Below are 22179 nucleotides of genomic sequence, written 5' to 3'. Positions count from 1 at the left end.
TAGTAGTATGGTTTCAGTAGTATCATTTTTGTAATAATAATAATAATAATAATATAGTAAATATAACCATAACACTTTAATCCCAATGTCGTTAATGCAAAGTTAATGAATTGAAGCGGTGTATGGTTCATGAATCAATGATAAACGATGTACGGTACTAATAACCGCTGCAGTAAGGAATTAGCCTCGGTTTTTTGATAGTAATATCATTTTCGTAATGATGATAACGTAACGTTATTATAGTAAATGTAATCATAACACTAATCCCTTCGTAGTGACTGCAAAGTTACTGGAGGTTAAAATATATCATGTACTATATATTTAAGTAGCGGAAGTTTTGTGTCCGTCCGTCACGCTACATCATTACGTCTCTGATGTCATTATGACATACGATGGCTGACTCCACCGACCAACATTTTAATTTACTAGTACACCCGCTCACTACGGGAGTGGCAGGAAGGGTCATTCCTCTTTGGGGTATATAGATTACAGTAGATCTATGGTCGGGTCTCAAGAACATTGGGTGTATGTTCATTTACCAAGTTTCTTGTGGAGAGATTGCCGTTTGGTTTAAGCATTCGAGCAAGCACTCCATTCAAAACCATGAAGGAACGGCTGGCTTGGCAAGTGCTAGCTAGCTGCTTGGTAAATGAACACACCCCAGTCTTCCTCCCTTTCAGTTTCATGTTAAACAGCAGGAAAAGTGGGTTTCATTGGTGGTTTTCAAAACAAAACCTTAATTAGTGGGTTTCAAAAGGCCACTACGAAAAACGCCACGTTAGTGGCAGGAATGGTCATGTTATTTACCCAACCCTCGTGAGGTATATAGATTATAGTAGATCTTTGCTCAGTTCTGTAAGTAAAAAACTTACCTCACGGATGTTGGGATTCCTCCAAATTTCTTTGTTTAATGTTATAAACAGCATTAACGACTGTTAAAAAAGCGAATCGTACGTGTTTGTGGTTTATAATATTTTTGACAGCTTAGAGACTTCTAGAGCTTAGAGACTTCAAAATAATTTAATACTTACATTATTTGCTAACTGGTATCTCCACCCAGGTCATACTATCTTCTTCAACTAAAGTATCAAACAAGCCCAGCTACGCGGCTGTTAGACTTTCGGTCTTGTTTTATTTTGTTTTAAAATCTATTGTTTTTTTTTTTCATTTGTAACGCGTACAGTTGCAGTTCTACGAGGTGCTTCAACCTCTGCAGAAGGAATGTGAGGAATTGCGTGAACGAAAGAGTAACCTCGCTGCTGACCTGTCTGCAGTCCGTAGTCAACTACAGGTGGCGACTGAGGTAAAAAAAAAAACAACGAAAAGATGCACACTATCTGGCTGATTTGCCAAAGTCTACCTACCTGGACATTTCTTCTTACCTGTTTGGTCAGCCAGTTGACAAGCTTGATGACTTGGCTTGCCAAGTGGAGGACAACCTAGGTAGTCGTTTTAAGATGGTTAGCTTGCAAGCCAATTGATTTGTCCTGGAAAAGGTATCTAAAACCAGGTGGCACTACATCATACCATCAATGTGATGAGCCAAATGTAACATTTCAATGTGGTTAGCCATTCAATGTAATTAGCCAAATGCAACTGTGGTAGACTGACTATCTGCTCAACTCACTATATTAGTGAGTATCTGCTCAACTTACCCAACTTACTTACTTACTATCAATGACTATCTGCTATCTTGCTTCTGCCTTGGGCATGGTGCAGCGCAATGAGGAAGAGCAGCGAGCAAATGCAGGCCTGGAGGCTCGATGCCAACGCCTCCACTGCGAACTAAAGGAGTCGAAGCGTGTCCACGGTCAGGGTGCTCTGGGGGAAAACTACGATTTGATCTCACGGTATCGCACAAATATTTACCTCCTCATGTATCTCTCACCCCATGTACATCGTGCTCTCACAGCTTGACTTTGCAACTCTGTGATTTGGACTCGGGGGCGCGAACCGAAACCGAGGTGACATTGTGGCGTTGTTCCTTTCCTCTGTGTACAGGGATCGAGATGATCTTCGACGGCAGCTGGCCGAGCTGAAAAGCCAACAGCAAGATATGGCAACTTTGCTGGAAGAACAAAGCAAAGAGCGTGCATGTCTTGCACTTGAAGTTAGTTATCTTGTTTTCCCATTATGTGCTTATGTACTTCGTGCATTTCAAAAACGCAAGGTCACAGAACTTGAAGATAGCCGGGTCATCAATGAGTGTAAAGTGCATGCGTCAGAAATGACTGATTAATTATTGTGATAAATGGTTGTTAAATTTGTAGGGAAGCAACCTGAGCGTTGAACTGGCCGTATGTACATCAAGGGAATTTCTCTGAGCAAATCCCAGGTGATTCCTCGTGAAGGACGAACACACTTGTGGTCTGTTCACCTGTGACGCAAACATGTGATGGTGTAAATCCCAGCCATTTTGCAGCGAAATACATTTACGTAATCTCTACTCTTTTTATTTTTTGCAGACCATTGTTTAACGAAACAGACATCAAATTCCTCTTAATTATTTATTTATTGCTGACAAGTGGACGACTCGACCTGTAATGTTTGTCTCACTCTGATTCGATGCAGCGCCGATTGTTCAGAAATCTCTCATGGATGTTGTGATATCTCCCGGTGTGTACCCTGGATAAGAATAGGTACACCGTATCCCTGCGTGTCGTAAAAGACGACTAAGAGGGTTGGCGTCAGGAAGGGCATCCGGCCATAAAAACATTGCCTCAAAAAGGGAACCATGACAATTACAACTACATATGGGCAGGGTACAGCCCGAAGTGGAGATCGGTTTCTGAGGTTTGGGACATGGAATGTAGGGACAATGACAGGGAGATCAGGAGAAGTGGTGGAAGTATTGGTCAGAAGAAGAGTAGACATATGTTGTGTGCAAGAGACGAGATGGAAGGGAAGTGGTGTGACAATGGTGAAGGGTAGGCAGGGACAGAAATACAAGTTTGTGTGGCAAGGGTGCCCGGAGGGCGTGAATGGTGTTGGTGTCCTGTTTTCTGAGGAGTTTGTAGACAGTGTGGTGAGTGTGACTAGAGTGAGTGATAGGTTGATGATGGTGAAAATGATGATTGGAAAGCTCTTGGTGAACGTCATCTCGGGATATGCTCCGCAGGTTGGTCGAAGCGATGAGGAAAAGGACAAGTTCTGGTGTGCGTTAGAGAAGCTGATGGAAAACGTGAAAGATGAGGAAGTTGTTGTGGTAGGAGGAGACCTAAATGGACATGTGGGAAGGAGTATTGATGGTTTTGAGGGAGTTCATGGGGGTTACGGATATGGTGTGAGAAATGGAGAAGGTGAAAGGATTTTGGAGTTTGCTGATGGAGCTGATTTGTTGATTTGTAATACTCAGTTCCAGAAAGAGGATAATAAGCTTGTTACATACACGTCAGGTGGGTCGACGACAACCGTTGACTACCTGATGGTGCGTAGGCGAGATAGGGGGCACCTCCGGGACACAAAGGTGATCCCGGGGGAGGAGGCTGTTTCACAGCACCACTTGGTTGTCTGCGACGTAAGGGTGAAAGGTGCGAGGAGAGCTCGGCGGGTGAAGTACAAACCGAGAATGAAGGTGTGGAGGTTGAAAGAGGTGACAGTAAGGGAGGCATTAAAAGAGAGGCTGAGTAGGGTCGAGGATGATGTGGTTGAGCTTGAAAGTGGTTGGATGTCAATGAAAGCTAGTCTGTTGGGAGCCGTTGGTGAGGTATGTGGATGGACAAAAGGACCACCGAGGCACTCGGAAACATGGTGGTGGGATGATGAAGTTGGAAAGAGGATTGACGTGAAGAGGAAGAAGTTCAAGGAGTGGCAGAAGGCGAGGGGTACGGGAGCAGAAACAGCAGAGCATGAAAGTTATAAGGCAGCCAGGAAGGCTGCAAAGAAAGAGGTAGCAAAGGCGCAGGAGGCATGTAGGAAAATGTTCGGAGAACGCTTGGATTCGGAAGAGGGTCAGAGAGCGGTATTCAGGATTGCAAAGCAGATAGCGAAAGAGAGGTGTGATGTGATGGGGGTGAGTTGCTTGAAGGATGAAGTGGGACAAATCGTTGTCGACCCAGATGGAATTAAAGGAAGATGGAAAAGATATATGGAAATGCTGTTGAATACAGAGAATGAATGGGATGGCAACATAGAGAGTAACCCAGTTTTAGGACCGGCAGAGAAGATAACTGAGAAGGAAGTTGAGGAAGCGATAAAAGCAATGAAGGGTAGAAAAGCGGGAGGGTCGACGGGAGTTGTGGGAGATATGTTGAAGGCAGCAGGAAGTTGGGGTGTGAAGAGAATGACAGAGATCTGTAATCTGGTGGTGAAAGAAGGCCGCATTCCAGTGGATTGGGAACTGAGTACCCTCGTCCCTCTATACAAGGGGAAAGGTGACCCTCTGGAGTGTGGCTCGTACCGAGCGATAAAGTTATTGGAGCATGGAATGAAGGTATTGGAAAGGGTGTTGGAGAGGAGGATAAGGAAGAAAGTGAAGATCGACGAAATGCAGTTTGGATTCATGCCAGGAAGAGGAACGACAGACGCGCTTTTCATTGTGAGGCAGTTGCAGGAGAAGTACATGGAGAAGAGGAATAAGTTGTTTCTTGGGTTTGTTGATCTGGAGAAAGCATTCGATAGGGTACCACGCAAAGTATTGACATGGGCATTGAGGAAGTTAGGAGTGGAGGAATGGTTGATCAGAGTAGTGATGGCAATTTACAAAAGAGCGCGCACAGCTGTAAGGACGAAGGACGGGAACAGTGGTGAGTTTGAGGTGAAGGTGGGAGTGCATCAGGGGTCGGTACTAAGTCCACTACTATTTGTAGCTGTGATGGAGGTGCTGGCTCAGAACGTAAAGGAGGGTTTACCGTGGGAGTTGTTGTATGCAGATGATCTGGTGTTGATTGCGGAAAGTATGGATGGACTGAAGGAAAAGATGAACATGTGGAAGGAATGTATGGAGACAAAAGGTCTGAAGGTGAATATCGGAAAGACGAAGGTGATGGCAAGTGGTAAAGCATGTGGTGAGGTGGAAAGAACTGGAAAGTGGCCCTGTGCTGTGTGTAGGAAGGGTGTCGGAGTGAACTCCATTCAATGTACAATGTGCGCTGAGTGGGTTCATCAAAAATGTAGTGGTCTGAGAGGGTCATTAACCAGTGTGGCAGCTACATTCAAGTGTAAGGTGTGCACAGAGGGAGCTGCAGATGGAGGAGATGTTGAGTTGGATCTTGGAGACGGCGTGAAGCTGGAAGGTGTGAAAACATTTTGCTACCTCGGAGACATGCTGAATGGAGAAGATGGATCAGACTCGGCAACGGTTGCTCGAGTGAGATGTGCATGGAAGAAGTTTCGGGAACTGAGTGGCATGCTGATGATGAGGGGAGTGTCGTTGAAGCTGAAGGGAAAGGTGTATGCTGCATGTGTGAGAAGTGTTATGATTTATGGGAGCGAGACATGGGTAATGAACGTAGAGCAGCAACGAAGGTTGGAAAGGGTGGAAATGCGAATGGTTCGACGGATGTGCGGAGTATCGTTGAGAGAGAGGAAGACAAATGATGAATTGCGAAAGATGATGGGAATAGAGCCTGTGATTGATGCTGTGAAGAGGAACAGATTGAGATGGTTTGGTCATGTGTTGAGGAAGGATGAAAGTGACTGGTTGAGAAGAGTGATGGAAATGAATGTAGAAGGAAGCAGAGGACGGGGAAGACTGAGAAAGACTTGGTTAAAGATGGTGGAAGAAGAAATGCGGGCAAGGGGGTTAACAAGGAGAAATGCAGAAAATAGGGCAAAATGGAGAAGATTGTCATGGGGACCGCAAGGCTAACCCCCGCTCTAGCAGGGAAAATGGCCTTTAAAATGCATGTTGTTGTATGTTGTGATATCTACTGTCATGGATGTTGTGAAGCACGTATGTGATATCGACTGTTTCGGACAAATCGCAAGCGAATCGCTTAGGGAGTCAAAGGCTTATCTTAAGTGTCCTTTACAGAGCGTTAACTTACTATAATTCACCAAATGTCCGTCTGTCCGTTCGAAGGTACCGCAAAAACGGCTGAACCGATCGCAACGATATTTTGGATGGGTATTCCTGGGGGGATGTGTGAGAAGGTGTTGGGCTAGCGGCTAGGGTGCCGGCTTAGGATCCAAGGATCCTGGGTTCGAATCCCGGTCGATTGCTGAATTAACGCCAGGGGGGTTGGCTCAGCCTGTCATCCTTCCGAGGTCGGCTAATTGAGTACCAGTTCACTGGTAATTCCCTGTTTGTCGTTAAAGGCGGCAAAAAGGGTTGGCGTCAGGAAGGGCATCCGGCCGTAAAACATTGCTTCAAAAAGGGGACCGAAAAACAACAACAACCACGGTTCCCGAAAAAGGCCAACCCCCGCTTTGCGGGGAAAAATGGCCTCTAAAGGTGGTTATTTATATTATTTATATATTCCTGGGACCCCTTGGAGTAAAATAGGCTGTATTGTTTTTCAATTTTTTCCCAATTTTCCAGTTTTTCCAAACACGATGGAATAATATTTACCGATATGAACAGTGATGTGGCTTTTATTGAAATTCTACAAATACTGTTTAGGTTTTGATGAGAATTACGAACCTGCCACAAATGCGGAAGTGGACAGATGACGGCAATGCGCCGGTTTGATAATATCCCAATACAACCGTCATTCAATCGTAATGTTAAATCGTTAAGCGTTAATCGTGTTAATCGTTTTGTTAAAGTATCAATGGATGATTGGAATTGAGTGAATACAAGTACGATTTTGAATTCGTAATTGTATTCACCCACCCGTACGGAACTTCACATCAGGATTTAAATATTTGTTTACGTCATGAATGTGTTAAAAGTTTATTATATTAATGTGTATTTGTGATTGGAGTTATGCTGTTTGGAATGAAAAAAGAGATATCGAGTTCAAGTGAATGACGACATGCAGTGACGGTTTTACATTCTAAACGTGAAATTCGCGGATCACCAAATGCAGATTCACCATTGACTGGAAATGGAACACACGTACCTGTTTGTTTGCGAACGGGTACGTTTTTCATGGAAGTACTTCAATAACTTGCTGTCCATGTCTGACGTGTGACTGAATGTGTTACAGGAATGTGGAATTTATTGGTTTCATGCTTTAGCATTCGCCGTTTCTGCATTGTCTGTTTGCTTATGGCTTCCCACTAGTTCCAGTAATAAGAGATATTCTCGGGACAATACAATGCGACCTACCCTTGAATGTCAGGTTAACCCGAAGAAACTATTGGGAGAGATGCCTTGGCAATATTACTCTGATTTTCAACGGATTAGTGTGGACAAATGACCTTTGTGTTTAAGTCAATTTATTGGTTTACCAGTTACATCTCTGAAGCTGGACCTCCCAAGCGTTGCGGAGCTTAATTTGCTTGAATGTAAATCATTAAGACTGAATTCGTCATCTTTTGGTGCTACATTTGATGCACTATGTTCCTGTTTTGTCCAGGCACCTCTACTACGACAGTCAGTGGACCTTTTGCAACGGGACAAGTCGTACTTTGAGCGTCAGACAATTGAGCTGGAGAGCAAGAACACTTTGTACAACCAGCGGATTACTCAGCTGGAGAACCAGCTCCAAGAGGCTGCACGTGCACGTGAAGATGCCTATGACAAGTACACTGCGACCCGGTGAGCACAGACGGTACACAGACATGGTACCTTCCCAATATACTGGGATAGCCGGCACTGGAAAAGATCACAGACAAAACTAGTAAGCTTTTGAAAATGCCAAGCCCGTCCGTGTCAACTTTGTATTCCGACTTCTTTTTCCGCATGCTAAACATAATGAACTTGGCTAAAAAAAATCTCATTTTTTTTTTTTTGACAATTCAGGCAATATTGACGATTTTAGGTGACCGTGACCTTTTCATCTCAAAATCAATGGGCTTCATCGACCCAATTTGCAAACCGTGCTCAACTTTCAAGTCAATCGGATGAAAATTGACAATTTTTATGTCTTTTCCCTGGAAACAAGCACTGGAACAGAATTGCCTGGTTTTAACTTTGACCTTTTGATCTAAAAAAAACAATTTGATTCTAGCTTTTGCTTGCTGAACCAATTCAGTGACACAATATGCAATCTCTTTAAATTTCAGGTAAATTGGATGAAAATTTATGATTTTATGTGATCAGACCTTGACCTTTTGTCCAAATTTGTCTTCTCCATATTCTCATAATAATGCTTTTTTTGAAAATTTGATGACAAAGATCAAATGGTAAATTGAAATTTCAGGTCAATTGAATGAAAATTGATGATTTTATGTGACGCTAACCGTTGACCTTTTCACAAAATTATTAATTTGTCTTCTCCATATTCTCATAATAAAGATTTGTTGAAAATTTTATGACAAAAGCTCAAATGGTAAGTTACGGCCTGGACAGACATAGACAGACATACAAACAGGCACACACACACAGAAGTGATTACAAAACCCCATCTCCCACGCTAGTAATTGAGGAGATGTAAAGAGAAAGATGAGGTTAAATCCAAACGTGTTTTTGTTCAAAGGTGATTTGGACTTTGTAACAAGGCAATATTAGTTAATCAAAGCAGTTGATTCTATGAACAAAATTATTTATTTTCAAACGTATATATACAAGGAGCAATGGATGACATCGACAGGACGTTGAGCTATGGCAGCAGCTTCCACTTCCATTTGTGATGGATCTTTGGCCGAGAGGAGTTGTGCTACAATGACGACGGTTACCAGCGTGCCACCAGCAACATCCATCTGTGAGCTTGTTGCATCCTAGAAAATCGAAATGTAGAAATTCATTCATGACCGGAAAATGGGCAGGCATGGAAAATTGGCAGGAAAATGGAAAAAATGTTCGAGTAAAAAGAGCGTGCAGCATCGATCAACTGAACTCATTGCTGCAAATTTTGTGACAAAGATTTGCAAAAATTATTTTGTTTTGGAAGGACGAGTTGGTCAGGGTGTTTCAATGGGTCTCGGGGTGAATGTGGTACATACAACAGGTGCAAGAGTTAGATCGACACGATGCTCCAGAAGTCGTTATGTTGCAGCCACAGACATTAGAGTTAGCCAAGAAAGACGGGCTTGTTCTCCTGCTTCAGCCTGATGGTCGGTCTGGAAGCCGGGAATCAAGTCTGTCAAGTTTATTGATTTGTGGACTCGGATGATGATGGAAGATGCAACAGAAGGGAGATTTGAGCAGATGCCGAGGATTGTCGGACTACCTTTGTCATCCTTGTCCACACTGCAGGATACAACCTAACATTTTTGCTGATGGGGAATGTAAAGATTGATTGGAGATCCAAATTCCAGTCTAACACACCAACCTTCTTAATGACAATTTCCTTATCAGAAGAAACTGTGGAATCATACGATTCCTCAAATTCCATCCTAGTATGGTGGTCATCTGTAAAGCGGCCCAGGAAGATGGATGCCCAACCATGTAGGCACACACAGACCGATACGGACGCTGATGAATCTGATGAGTCACCGAGTGATTTTTACAAAAGGTCATCAGAGTGCTCTTTGTTTTTGGTTGATATAAATCGGGGTTCAGGTGGAATTTGACCCCCCTTGCTTATTGACTTTGAGTTGTTCGAATCCATTACTATGGTTGAACTACCGAATGGAAGGGAGGTGAGTTTTACTTTCAATCTGATTTTATAACACTGCCTTGCACCATTTACAGCAGACATTTGGCTAACAGGATTGCTTAAAGGTACGCACACTCCCTACTAAGCGGTCTAACCTGGGTTTGAATCCCGACATTTTAGGCCCAGGTGTTAGGGCTCAAACATATCTCACAAGTAATTTGCAAAATTAGATTCTCCCAGAACTAAAGGCAGATTCTGATTAAGGGATTTTTCATATTGGGAATAGGATTTTGTATTTTGGGCGGTAGGATGAAGTTTGTGTAGTTTTATCTCTATTCAGAATTCCTCCTTGTCTTAAATGGGCTATGCAACAGCGAGTGGACCCCACACCACATTGAATCAACTTGAATATGTTAAACTTTGATTTTCATTTGAGTCTCAAAAGTACATATTGCTTGATTGGCGTTTTATTTCGGCATAACAATGCTTATGGTAAAACCTCCATTCTTGCAGAGATCGCCAGAAGATCGAACATGAAGCTCGACTGAATGAGGAACTGGAGCGGATCCGGAAGCAAACAGTGCTGGAGCTGGACCGATTGAGAGTTCCGGTGACGGAAGTGCACGAGAGGGAAAACAGGTGCTGCTGTTTGGACAACTAAAGGTGTATTGATGTGAAGTGTAATTGATATCAAAGCATCCTTCCCTGTTTATGCTTTTCATATATATACAGGGTGAATCAGAAGTAGCGCCTGATTTCTGTGTATATATATATTTCTGTCAATTTCTGTCAGTTGATTGTTTGTTTGCCATTTGTATTACAGTGTACAAGAAGGTAGAAATAAAGGAATGACATGTTTATCTAACCATTTATTCGGGGGAAAATTATTACGGAAGTGTACCAAGCTGTTTTACTTGCAATTTTCAAAGTGCCCTCCCTCGTGATCGATGCACAATTGCAGCCGAGCAGGCACAGAGTGGCACACACGCTTGCAGAGTTCGATATCAATTTCCTCAAACTTTGCAGTGATTTGAGCCTTCAATTCCTGAATGGTATGAGGCTTTTCACGATAAACAAGGTCTTTCATGAGCCCCCCAAGAAAGAAATCTGGAGGTGTAAGGTCTGGGGAGCGTGCCGGCCACTCGATCGGACCGCGGCGGCCGATCCACTTTCCGGGATCCACTTACACTTCCGTAATAATTTCCCCCCGAATAAATGGTTAGATAAACATGTCATTCATTTATTTCTACCTTCTTGTACACTGTAATACAAATGGCAAACAAACAATCAACTGACAGAAATATATATATTGTTGCGGATCTCAGCGCCGGCCTTTTCCCCTTACCAAGGGGGGATTAGTCCCCTTATCTTTGACTAGCCGACGGGACCCGGGACCGATGACGTCCTTCCCGGACAGCGTTAGATAGGGTTTTAGGACTAAGAATTTGCTATTACCTAAGTACTAACGCCGCCCAGAAACGAGGAAATAAGCCCCGCCCGAGTCACGGGTGTTGGTGGAAACGCCGAGCGGTAGCGAACCCGTGACCCGAGCCGTTATGAATTACTAAACCCGATCCAAGCAGTTCGTAATCGTGCCACGCTTACCCAATGGAGGAAATGACTGAAACGGTCGAATTTGGAAGAAAGGAATAACAGAATTTATTTACACTTTGGACAATAAGAAGAAGAAGAATACACAGTGCAGTCTTAAACAGTCTTAACTTATCCCAAGACAAACGGGCCCGTCACACTCAGACACACTCACACGGGGTTGCAGACGAACAGGTCGATGGTCCACGTCCAGGGATGCGTCCAGGCAGCTCGCTCTCCGGTCCCTAACTCGCACCGCGAAGTAGATGAACACAGCAGCCAGGAGCTCTCCACGTGTCGTTGGCGCGCACGGGATTATTACGGGGCGGACGGTAGGCTGGGCTTTGGCGGTTAAACTCGCGGGGCTGTCTACGTAATAAATGGACAGTTCAATATGCGCTTCTCAATCTAGGCCTCAAAACTGTCGTGTGCACGCCGGTCCTCCAAAAGGTTCTCTTGCAATGCGCGATTCCTTTCAGCCAACGAGTCCTCTCCATTCTCAACTCCGTATGCATGCGAGTCCTCGTACCAGTCCTTTTCATAAGTCCTCTAACAAGTCCTCTCGCACGAGTCCTGTTCCAGCCAGTCCTTACAAGCACTTCTCCTTTCTCAACTCTGTATGCATGCGAGTCCTCCTTGCAAGTCCTGTCGCACGAGTCCTCTCAACAGTCCTCTTCCAGCCAGTCCTTTTCATAAGTCCTCCAACAAGTCCTGTTCAAGGGCTTTGTGTGAAGGCTTATATAGCCCTGCCCAGCGAACCTTCCAGCACTTGCTAGATGCGTCTTGCCACGCCCTATCAAGCCATGCCCCCTCAGCCCTGGTTGGCGGGTGCCCTTTCCGTCATCGCCTTCTGACGTGTTCCTTGTCTCTGCCACACCCCCGACCCCGCGCTCCTCCCCTCTTTTAGGCCTACCTCGTGTCACTTGACTAGCGAGCGAACAAAGGCAGCCACAGCATAACAAACGGGGTGGATTAGCCGAATGGGGCGCGGGATCGAGTTTGCCCATTGGTGGAATTCAAGGGTGGCTGCAAAATGAAAGGGACCTAAGCTCGTTTCTTTACACAACGCAGATGTCACTAGGGAAATGGCCTACTCTTACACATACTATGACATAACTAATTCTAATGGGCCTACGTGTTGCTTGTGGACTAACTATGGGGGGCAACCCTTTAACCTTTAATGATGTTATATGTACAATCTCAAAACCTCAACAATATATATATATATAAACAGAAATCGGGCGCTACTTCTGACTCACCCTGTATATATATATATATATATTTGGGACAATGTCATGTTTTAAGCCTATTTTTATTGCTTACAAAATCCTAAGGCCTAAAATGTCATCCATAATTGGTATTTTACCTTTTAAAGAGGTGTCTTTGCTAATCTATGTTGAGACATTTTATATTTCTAGTTATTTTGTTTTGTCTATTGCTTTCTCAGGAACTTACGAGAAGCGAGAGATAGAGCGCTGGCCGAGCAAGAGCGAGCGCGCGATTCTGAGATGGAAACAATGAAGAAGCATGAAAATCTGAGGGAAGAGTAAGTAAGCTACAATATGCATGCAGAATGTACAGTGCCTTCAGGAAGTATTCACACCCATTTAATTTTTTCACATTTTGTTGTGTTACAGCCAGAATTTAAAATGGATTAAATTGAGATTTTTGTCACTGATCTCCACATAATACCCCATAATGTCAAAGGTGAATTAAAAAAAAAAATCAGAAATTAATTGAAAATGAAAAGCTTAAATGTCTTGAGTCAACAGGTATTCAACCCCTTTGTCATTGAGCATCCAATTTCCTTTGATCATCCTTGAGATGTCTCTACAACTTCATGGGAGTCCACCTGTGGCCAATTCATTTTATTGGACATGATTTAAAGAGAAACACAACTTTATATATAAGGTCCCACACTTGACAGTGCATGTCAGAGCAGAAACTTGACCATGAAGTCCAAGGAACTGTTCATGGAACCCTGAGATAGAATTGTGAGGAGGCATAGATCTGGGGAAGGGTATAAACAATTTCTGGAGTGTTGAAAGTTCTCAAGAGCACAGTAAGCTCCATCATTAGGGAATGGAAAGAATATGGAACTACCCCGACTCTATCTAGAGCTGCCCGTCTGACCAAACTGAGAAATCTGGCAGGAAGGGCCTTGGTCAGGCAGGTGACCAAGAACCCAATGACCACTCTGACAGAACTACAGAGTTACTTGGTTGAGATGGGAGAACCTGCCTGAAGGACAACAGTCTCTGTAGCACTTTATAAGTCTAGGCTTTATGGGGAAATGGCCAGACAGAAGCTACTTGTGAGAAAAAGACGCATGACAGCATGCCTGGAGATTGCAAAAAGGCACATGAAAGCCTATGAGAGCATGAGGCAAAATATTATATGGTCTGACGAGACCAAAATTGAACTATTTGGCCTGAATGCAAAGCGCTATGTCTGGTGGAAACCGAGCACAACTCATCACTCATCTAACACCATCCCTACCGTGAAGCTTGTGGTGGCAGCATCATGCTCTGGGGATGTTTTTCAGCGGCTGGGACGGGAGACTTGTAAGGATAGAGGGAACAATGAATGAAGCCAAATACAGGCAAATCCTTGAGGAGAACCTGCTTCAAAGTGCAAACGACCTTAGACTGCAGCAAAGATTTACTTTCCAACAGGACAATGACCCCAAGCACACAGCCAAAGCAACATTGGGATGGATTCAGAACAACAACACAACAACAACAAGCATTTTAAGGCCATTTCCCCTGCTAGAGCGGGGGTTAGCCTGGTTAGGATGGATTCAGAACAAGAATGTGAAAGTCCTTGAGTGGCCCAGCCAAAGCCCAGATTGAAACCAATTGAGAATCTATGGAAAGACGAAGATTTCTGTTGACCGACGCTCACCATTCAACTTGACAGAGCTTGAGCAAATCTGCAAGGAAGAATGGGGGAAACTCCCCAAATCCAGATGTGCAAAGGTGATACAGACATACTCAAGAAGACTCGAAGCTGTAATCACTGGCAAAGGTGCTTGTATGAAGTATTGACTCAGGGGGTTGAATACTTATGTAAATTAGATATTTCTGTATTTCATTTTAATTATGTTGCAACAATTTCTAAAATTAAAAGTAAAAACTTTGATATTATGTGTAGATTTGTGACAAAAAAAAATCTCATTTTAATCCATTTTAAATTCAGACAGTAACACAACAAATATGAAAAAGTCAAGGGGTGTGAATACTTTCTGAAGGAACTGTAATTTCTGAAACTTTGCAGAAGTTTTTGAAATCCAACATTGTTTTGACGTCGTCCTCCCATTTGGCTTGCCTGCCTCGTACACTGCTGCCTCCTGCTTTTTCCTATTTGTCTCTCTGTCATCACCTTGCTTGTTCCATTTTGTCTGTCTATTCTACCTCTTTGTCTTTCCTCTACTTCAGTCTTGTCTTCATCCATGTGCAACATCAGTTTCTAACATTTCTGTTTTCTGCCACCTCCTCATCCTTCATCTTTTTTTTATTCATTCCCTCATCATCCTTCTGTCCCACATCATCATCTTGCTGCCCCTCTGTCTGCTGCTTTCTCGTCCTTATTATCCCTTACGTTCCCCTCCAACCCCTTTGATTCCATGAGGATGGTAAAGCTTTGAGCAATAAAAAGAGCACTTTAGTTTTTTACCTGTCACCTGGTTTTATATTTTGCAGATATCGCAAACTGCAGCTGAGTGCAGAAACTCGTGTTGGTGAGCTCCAATCACAACTGCAACTGCGCTCCTTTGAAGCAGAGCGTTCACGACTGCTGCACGAAGAGGTGCAACAAGCACTGGAACAGAGTTGCCTGGAGTGCGAAAGAAGTCAACAAAAACTTGAGGTAATGATGTTTGACCAGGTGGCAGGTCTGTCACCAGAACGTTTCCCTTACTAAAGTAGTATATTGTTTGTACCAGGTACTCATCCTGGTTTTTGTCCCCCATCGCACCGCGGAGCGAAAGGGGGACTATGGTTTTCCCCTACGTCCGTGTGTGCGTCCGTGCGTGCGTGCGTAAGTGCACTGCAATATCTTTATAAAAGTAAGCGAAGGACCGAATTCTAATTTGGTGTGTGGGTGCAACTAGGCATATGGAAGAACCCTATTGAAAATGAGGTCGCCACGTCAAAATCCAAGATGGCTGTCACCATATCTAAACCTTGTGAGCGCGATATCTTGAAAAGTAAATGTCTGAACCTTGTGAGCGGAATATCTTGAAAAATAAACGAACTACTAACTTCTAATCTGGTGTGTGGGTGTATCTCCAACCCACTCGCAAATATTATCGACTCTTCCATGTTTTCTGCGTCTTCCACTTTGTCAACTCGCATCACTTCACCGACGGGGGACCTAGGCATAACGCTTGTTTGCTGGGTTATTGGTCTTCATCATTCGATCTCTATATTGATTGGTCAATCCAATCTGATGAAGTGTTGAGTCATTGTGCAGAGGACCCAAGGTGCCCGTGAGCATCCCACGTCCGTTGTCCACGTTGTACATCAAACTGGCATTGGTGGACATGAGGGCTCGGCACAAACGATCTTCATCGACGTGGACTGCGTTCCATTTGATAGAAAGCAATTGGAGGAGGATGTGCCTGTTGCAGATTCCTGGATGACGTGTTTTACAACTAGGTGATTGTAATTTACGAAACATTAGCATTGAACCCGTTACTTCGCTGATGGTAATTAAACAACACAACTTGTATTTCTTAAACTATCGTATACAGTTTATTGACAGTCATTATTTGCAATTTTTCTTTAATTCCAGAGACATTTTCTTTGCTGCTAACAACACAGTATTAACTTTTGTAATACGCCCACTTATTCACCAAATATCAACATTATGAGTTAGTTTTACATTCCCAGTGATCAGACGTTAAGGCATTTTTTCCCCAAGTTGCGAAATGCAACTCTCATCGTCATGAATAATACACCGCCATATAGGGCGAGCCTAGTGCTAGACGTAATGCTATAGTGACCTTTCTGACGTAACAGCATCTTACCGCACCGCCATGTACGACGCCGAGCATCTGATATTCAGCCCGTCGCCTATGGACGTCAAATAATCAGGTCGTGTGAGATATATGGGTTATCGTGTTCAACTGCCATGAGTGAAGCGACATAGCAGGTTGTGTGCTGGCCACCGGGATGATGGGCACGTCCGTAGAGGCCTAGCCGAGTGCTAGGCTTAACTCCGTAATTCTGTCCCAGTGAAAAGTCTTACAGAAAAATGAAAGCATGGAGATTTAGTCCTCCCACCCTCCTCTGTATAATCTCCATTTAATTAATCATCCCCCAGTATAATCCACCCCTCGTGTTGGTTAAGTAGCCCCTCCAAATCGGTACCACGCATGATCTCTGGTCACCCCGGTGTTCTTGTGGATCGATTTTGTATCTTTCAATCCATTTCCTTCACCCCTCTCTCTCGACCTTGAACTCATCCCCCTTTATTTGAAACTCGAACATCATAGTTCTAAAGTCTTGCTTATGTCTTTACAGGTGCTCACCAAAGAACTCTACGGAGTTGAGGCAGCACGTGAACGTGAAGGTCTTGAGCTAAAAGCACGCCTTGCAGAGCTTCAACACCGACTGGACCCTTACGAACAGCTAGAGAAAGAACTGGATGAGGCAGTGATGCAGGCGGCAGAGGGTAATGCTCACCATTTCTGCAAAGTTGTTTACTGTCCAACCACAAGGCCCTTGGCCATAAATATATATTTCCAACATACATTGTTGTGTGTTGTGTATACATTAGTTTAAGGGGTGCGGACTTTTATCGATGTCAATACATTTACATACACCATTGATTATATTTTTCGGTCCCCTTTTTGAAGCAATGTTTTACGGCCGGATGCCCTTCCTGACGCCAACCCTTTTTGCCGCCTTTAACGACAAACAGGGAATTACCAGTGAACTGGTCCTCAATTAGCCGACCTCGGAAGGATGACAGGCTGAGTCAACCCCCGCTGGCGTTAATTCAGCGATCGACCGGGATTCGAACCCAGGATCCTAGGATCCTAGGCCGGCGCCCTAGCCGCTAGCTCAACCATATTTATGGTTGTGCATGACCTAAACTCTCCACCCTCACAAGCAAAGAGGCTTTTTAATTGGCAATAGATTTAAAGGGACTCTTGTGTCGCCAGTGGAAGATGATGGGACTGAGGCCGAGAGGATCATCTTCTCCTCCAGTGATGTACCTTGCACCACCAGGCGAAGAGTCAAGCAAAGGTAATAAATACATTACCTTTTTTTGCATTGGTTTTAACACACTTCTGCTTTATTATGCTTTCCTAGTCTTATTCTCCCACTTCTCAACCTATGGATTCCTTGCCATCTTCACTTCGATATTGCTCATGCAAGGTATGAACCTCTGAGTTGAGTTTTCCTCCACGTTTTCCCATCCACACTAGCGTAAAGCTGGCACGCCGTGTGCTCCAACTCCAGCGGCTGAACTCTGACCTGCGCTCCCAGCTGGAGAAAAAATGCTCCGAACAGGATACTATTATCAAAGAGGTGCTGATTATTTATGTATGGCATTTATTTACATTTGAGGAAGGGGCCATGAGTGGATCCCAATATTGATTGCTGCTGGCAGAAAGACTTTGCATGTAGCACAATAGTGTTGCACTCTTACAGGCCAGAGCCCACATTTCCCACCTGAATGCTGTCGAGCCAATGGCTCTGAAAATCATTGCAGGACCCATAAGGGAGCCAAAGCATTTGGCCAACTGTTTTATCGCCATGGATGTGTGAGGTCTCTCGGCTAGTGGTTGCTCATCTGGTCCTCACCATCTTTTTCTTTTTTTTGTATGCAGGATCGAGGCTCGTGAAAGAGCTAACATTTATCACACAAAAAAATCAAACACACACAAAGTATATAATAAGGGGAGCGGTAGACAAGATGGGGAGAGAAGGGGAAGCACAAAAACACAACATTTGAGAGCAGGGACATCGGGAGATCTGTGGGAGGGAGAGGGCTTGGGGGGAGGAGGCATGAGAAGGTGGGTGGGGGTGGAGGGGGGAGTGGTGGGGGAGAAGTATAAAACACAAGGACACTGCAAGGACTTCCAGGAAAGAAGTTGGTATTTGTAAAAAGTGGATCGGGGGTGAAATTAGCAGGGGTAGAAAAGATCAAGGTTTTGGATGGGGGAAGATAAGAGATGGTGGTGAACAGCTGTTTTAAAGACCTGGAGGGAGGAGTGGGATTGAAGAGAGTGAGGGAGTTTGTTCCAGAGGCTGGAAAAAAGAGGAATGAAGGAGTGAAGGTGAGCAGAGAGTCTTGATTTTGGCAGTTTAACCATAAGAAGGTTGCTGGCAGATCTTGTGCGACCTGTAGGAACATTTGGAATATTTATTTTATATTTATTAAATATTTTGTAGAAATATGTTTATGTAGAAATATGAAATATTATGTTTTGTAGAAATATGTTTATGTAGAAATATGAAATATTATGTTTTGTAGAAATATGAATATTTGTAGAAATATTCCTGGAGGAATTTTTTTTTTCTTCTCATTATTCATTTGGTGTGTTTGGCATTGCGATTTGAGATGCTTTTGCAGGAATGTTGAGGACGTCAGAAATCAAACACTTCATTTTCTGAGTGGGATTGGGAGGCAGAGTTGCTGTTGTTTTTTTATACTTGGCTTTTGAAATGTGATTATTGCCTTCATCTTTTTGGTTTTGTCACTCGTTGCTGACAGACGCGGCTTATTGCACCAACCTGTTGTCCCAGTAGTTGAACACTGTGAACGGATTGCTGGCGAGCACACATCAGCCCCATGCGTTCCTCATTGAACGAGCGCGTGAGCGAGAGAACGAGAACCTCACGCTCAGGAAGCGACTCGCCGACACGGAGGAGCATTATGGGTATGGACTAACTTGTGCACTCACAAGACGACCACTTCTGGTGGTTAAAAAAAAAAAATCGTTAAAATATTTATGTTCAGGTTTCTTATGATTGTTCAGAAACAAGACAGCATGTCGGGATGTAAATTAAATTAGAATAAATATCCAACTAAGAATGTTAACAAATTGAGAATGGCACCAACAAATCTTACTATAATTCACCAAATGTCCATCTGTTTGTCTGTCTGTCTGTCCGTCCATTGTTCGAAGGTACCGCAAAAATGGCTGAACCGATCGCAACGATATTTTGGATGGGTAATCCTGGGATCTCCTGGAGGAAAATAGGCTATATTGTTTTTCCAATTTCAGCTTTGGCCTCCAGCATTTTCAGGTTTGGACTCCCGCATAACGTTATTTTCCCGTGTGCCGCACAAACGGCTGCACGGATCGCTGCACGGCTGCACCGATCGGACCCTGTGACCTCGGACAAAGACCTTTTATAAAGACATGGGTTGAATCCCTGCTTGAGAGAATGCCAACCCCCTCCCCGCCATCACGGTCGTCTCTCCAACTCACAATCCCATGAGATATGCGGAAGGGACGACCCAAAACAAATTATCTTCTTTTTGATTCGTATATAAACATCATTAAAAGTAAATAATGACCTCAGCCAAAGTTCAAACGATGCGAGTTTAATCTCTACATGAGAGAATTCCACATAGCTATTTGGGCGATGTATAAGCTAACAGATCGCTGTCTCCATCGATCTTGCCAAGGCCGTAACACCTATCGGCTCAAAATCCTTTTAACTGTTGACTTGGTAGATTTTACAATGAAGGAAACATTAACAATGTTGTTAAAAGTTTATTTTGTGATTAATTTGTGATTGGAGTTTTGTTGTTTGGAATGAAAAAAGAGATATCGAGTTCAAGTGAATGACGACATGCCATGATGGTTTTGACTTTCTAAACGTGAAATCCGCGGATCGCCATATGCAGATTCGCCACGGACCAACAGATCGATGTTTCTATACGTGAACGTACCCGTTTATTTGCGAACAGTGACTTCTCACTAGTAAGTTATAATGGCAGAGTTATCAGAAATTTGACTTTGAATAATCATCATCAATTTACCATACTCTTTACAGAGCATCCGCACATGCAAAACAGTCCCTGGACACAGTACCACCAGGGGGTTTGCCATTGCCTTCCCAGCAGTTAGAGTAGAATTAGTAATTTATTCAGGGTGCTAGATAACACGCCTATTTTTGAAGGACGTGGTGGGGTCATTAACATCCACCAACGAATTCCGGCAGATGGTATGTACAGTTATAACGTCCTTCCGAGGAATGACACAGATTTATCTCCCTGTCTGTGAAACACCAGGATGACAGTTTAGAGCTGGGTTGGGATTCAAACCCAGGCTAGATAGCTCACGGATGATCAATACTATAAAAGGAGGTGTGTGTGTGTGTGTTTTACAGATATCATTTTATCATTTACAGAAACCCTTTAAATTATTTCAATTTAAGTTTAGGAACAACCAATACTGTACAATTAATTAAATGCATTTTTAAATAAGAATTGAAAATCCTAAGAGATAGAATTGTGAGAAACAAACAAACAAACAAAAAAACAAGATATTGTTACAGATTTGGGAACCCCCCCCCCTTCACTTGTAAATATCCCCCTTTGTAATATAATCCCCTTTTATTAATTATTAAATATCGCACCCTAGGCCATCGCAACACGCAGCCAATCTTAGAATCATCTTGCTAATTATTTCCTATTCTATGTTTAATTAAGGCTCGGTGTCCACTAGATTGACACCACGTTGCATTAACAAATAAGGATAGCTCCCCTTCAATGATTCCATACCCCAGCAAACTCTCTCTCTCTGCAAAGCAGCTCGACAAGCATGGGCTGCGCGCCCTCTCAACTGGCCTTGGTTTGAAAGCTGCATTCTCCGCCATTTTGAACATGTGCTCCGTGCTCTGTATTGGACAAGAAGGCGGGGTCGCCGAGAAGAGGCGTGACCGTGGCTCGCCACAAGGGCGGAGCTGTTCAGCTCCGTTACCAAATAAGGCTACAAACAGAGCACGTGGGCGGGCCCCAAACGGCCGAGGGCGTGTCACGACCCCACTTAATATATGCGTTCGAGGATCGCGCATGAAGAGTTGGGAGGAGACGAGCCGTTGAGACCAGCAGAGGTGACGAGCGCGCAGCAGAAAGATCGTGCCTTACCTGCGAGGGGAAACCCAGTATTATCCCCAGAGAGAGAGAGAGAGAGAGAGAGAGAGAGAGAGTCGTGGCGTCGACGCAACCACGTTGGTTCCAGCGGTTGTCGGGTTCGCTCCAAACCAACGGCGCAAAGTCGGAACGGAACCTCGACGGCTGAACGAGCCGAACCGGCCGCCTTTGCCAGCTGAACGGACCTTCTCCGGCCATTCCTGTCATCATCCCCGTGTGAGTCTGGCTTTGTTCTGTCCTGGGTATAAGTAAGACTGTATAGATAAGGCTGTCCTGTGTTCTTTTTATATCCTTCTACCTTTGTACAGCTTTGATCTTTCTTTTCCTCTGGTAGTTGTTATAATAAATGTGTGCTTTTTCTCCAAGCTTTGGTTTCGTCTCCATCCAGTTGCTTTAGTCTTTTCTTTCCATTGGTTTACGTGGCACGATTAAAACCGCTATAATCGGGTTAGTAATTGTTAACGGCCTGGGTCGTGACTCGCTTCGCTCGGCGTGTCCATTACCGTCGCGACTCGGGCGGGGCTGTCTCCTCGCTGGTTGGGAGGTCACGGTAAGCAGGTATTCGGGGGGTCTGTTTTTGGGTCTCTGGCCCGATTACCCTGGTCGTGGCTGACCACCAGTGACGTCACAGACCCCCAGGATCGGCGACGGCCAGTATAACGGACAAGGGGTTAACCCCCTTGCTAACGGGAGAGCCGTCGTCCCAGATCTGTAACAATATGTATGTGTGTGTTTGTATGTGTGTGTGGATGTATATATGTGCATATATATGTATGTGTGTTTGTGAAGAGAGCCAGAATTGTGAATGTGAGGAACAGAAATGAAAAAACGAGGTGTGTGTGTGTGCGCATGCGTGTGCGTGCTCCAAACATTGGTTGGA

General features: G+C 44.0%; 1 protein-coding gene across 3 annotated transcripts in view; it reads left to right on the top strand.

The window, feature by feature from the left end:
- Window positions 1-22179, top strand: part of PIBF1 (progesterone immunomodulatory binding factor 1) — a 45514-nt gene that overhangs the window by 11067 nt on the left and 12268 nt on the right. For 2 of the 3 annotated variants that reach the window (XM_068135492.2, XM_068135491.2), the window contains exons 4-14: window positions 1184-1303; window positions 1720-1850; window positions 2002-2110; window positions 7464-7645; window positions 10101-10226; window positions 12625-12723; window positions 14879-15044; window positions 16703-16853; window positions 17347-17431; window positions 17614-17716; window positions 18941-19071. In XM_068135492.2, the coding sequence (XP_067991593.2) occupies window positions 1184-1303; window positions 1720-1850; window positions 2002-2110; window positions 7464-7645; window positions 10101-10226; window positions 12625-12723; window positions 14879-15044; window positions 16703-16853; window positions 17347-17431; window positions 17614-17716; window positions 18941-19071 (1403 nt within the window). Of the gene's footprint in view, window positions 1-1183; window positions 1304-1719; window positions 1851-2001; window positions 2111-7463; window positions 7646-10100; window positions 10227-12624; window positions 12724-14878; window positions 15045-16702; window positions 16854-17346; window positions 17432-17613; window positions 17717-18937; window positions 19072-22179 lie in introns of all 3 variants that reach the window. The other variant, XR_013621369.1, reaches the window with a different exon arrangement.

The sequence above is a fragment of the Myxine glutinosa genome, chromosome 14 (assembly GCF_964187855.1).
Source record: "Myxine glutinosa chromosome 14, kmMyxGlut1.1, whole genome shotgun sequence".
In the NCBI taxonomy this organism is placed as follows: Eukaryota; Metazoa; Chordata; class Myxini; order Myxiniformes; family Myxinidae; genus Myxine; species Myxine glutinosa.
Note: the sequence above shows the minus strand (reverse complement) of the source record. Positions and strands in the feature narration are given on the sequence as shown.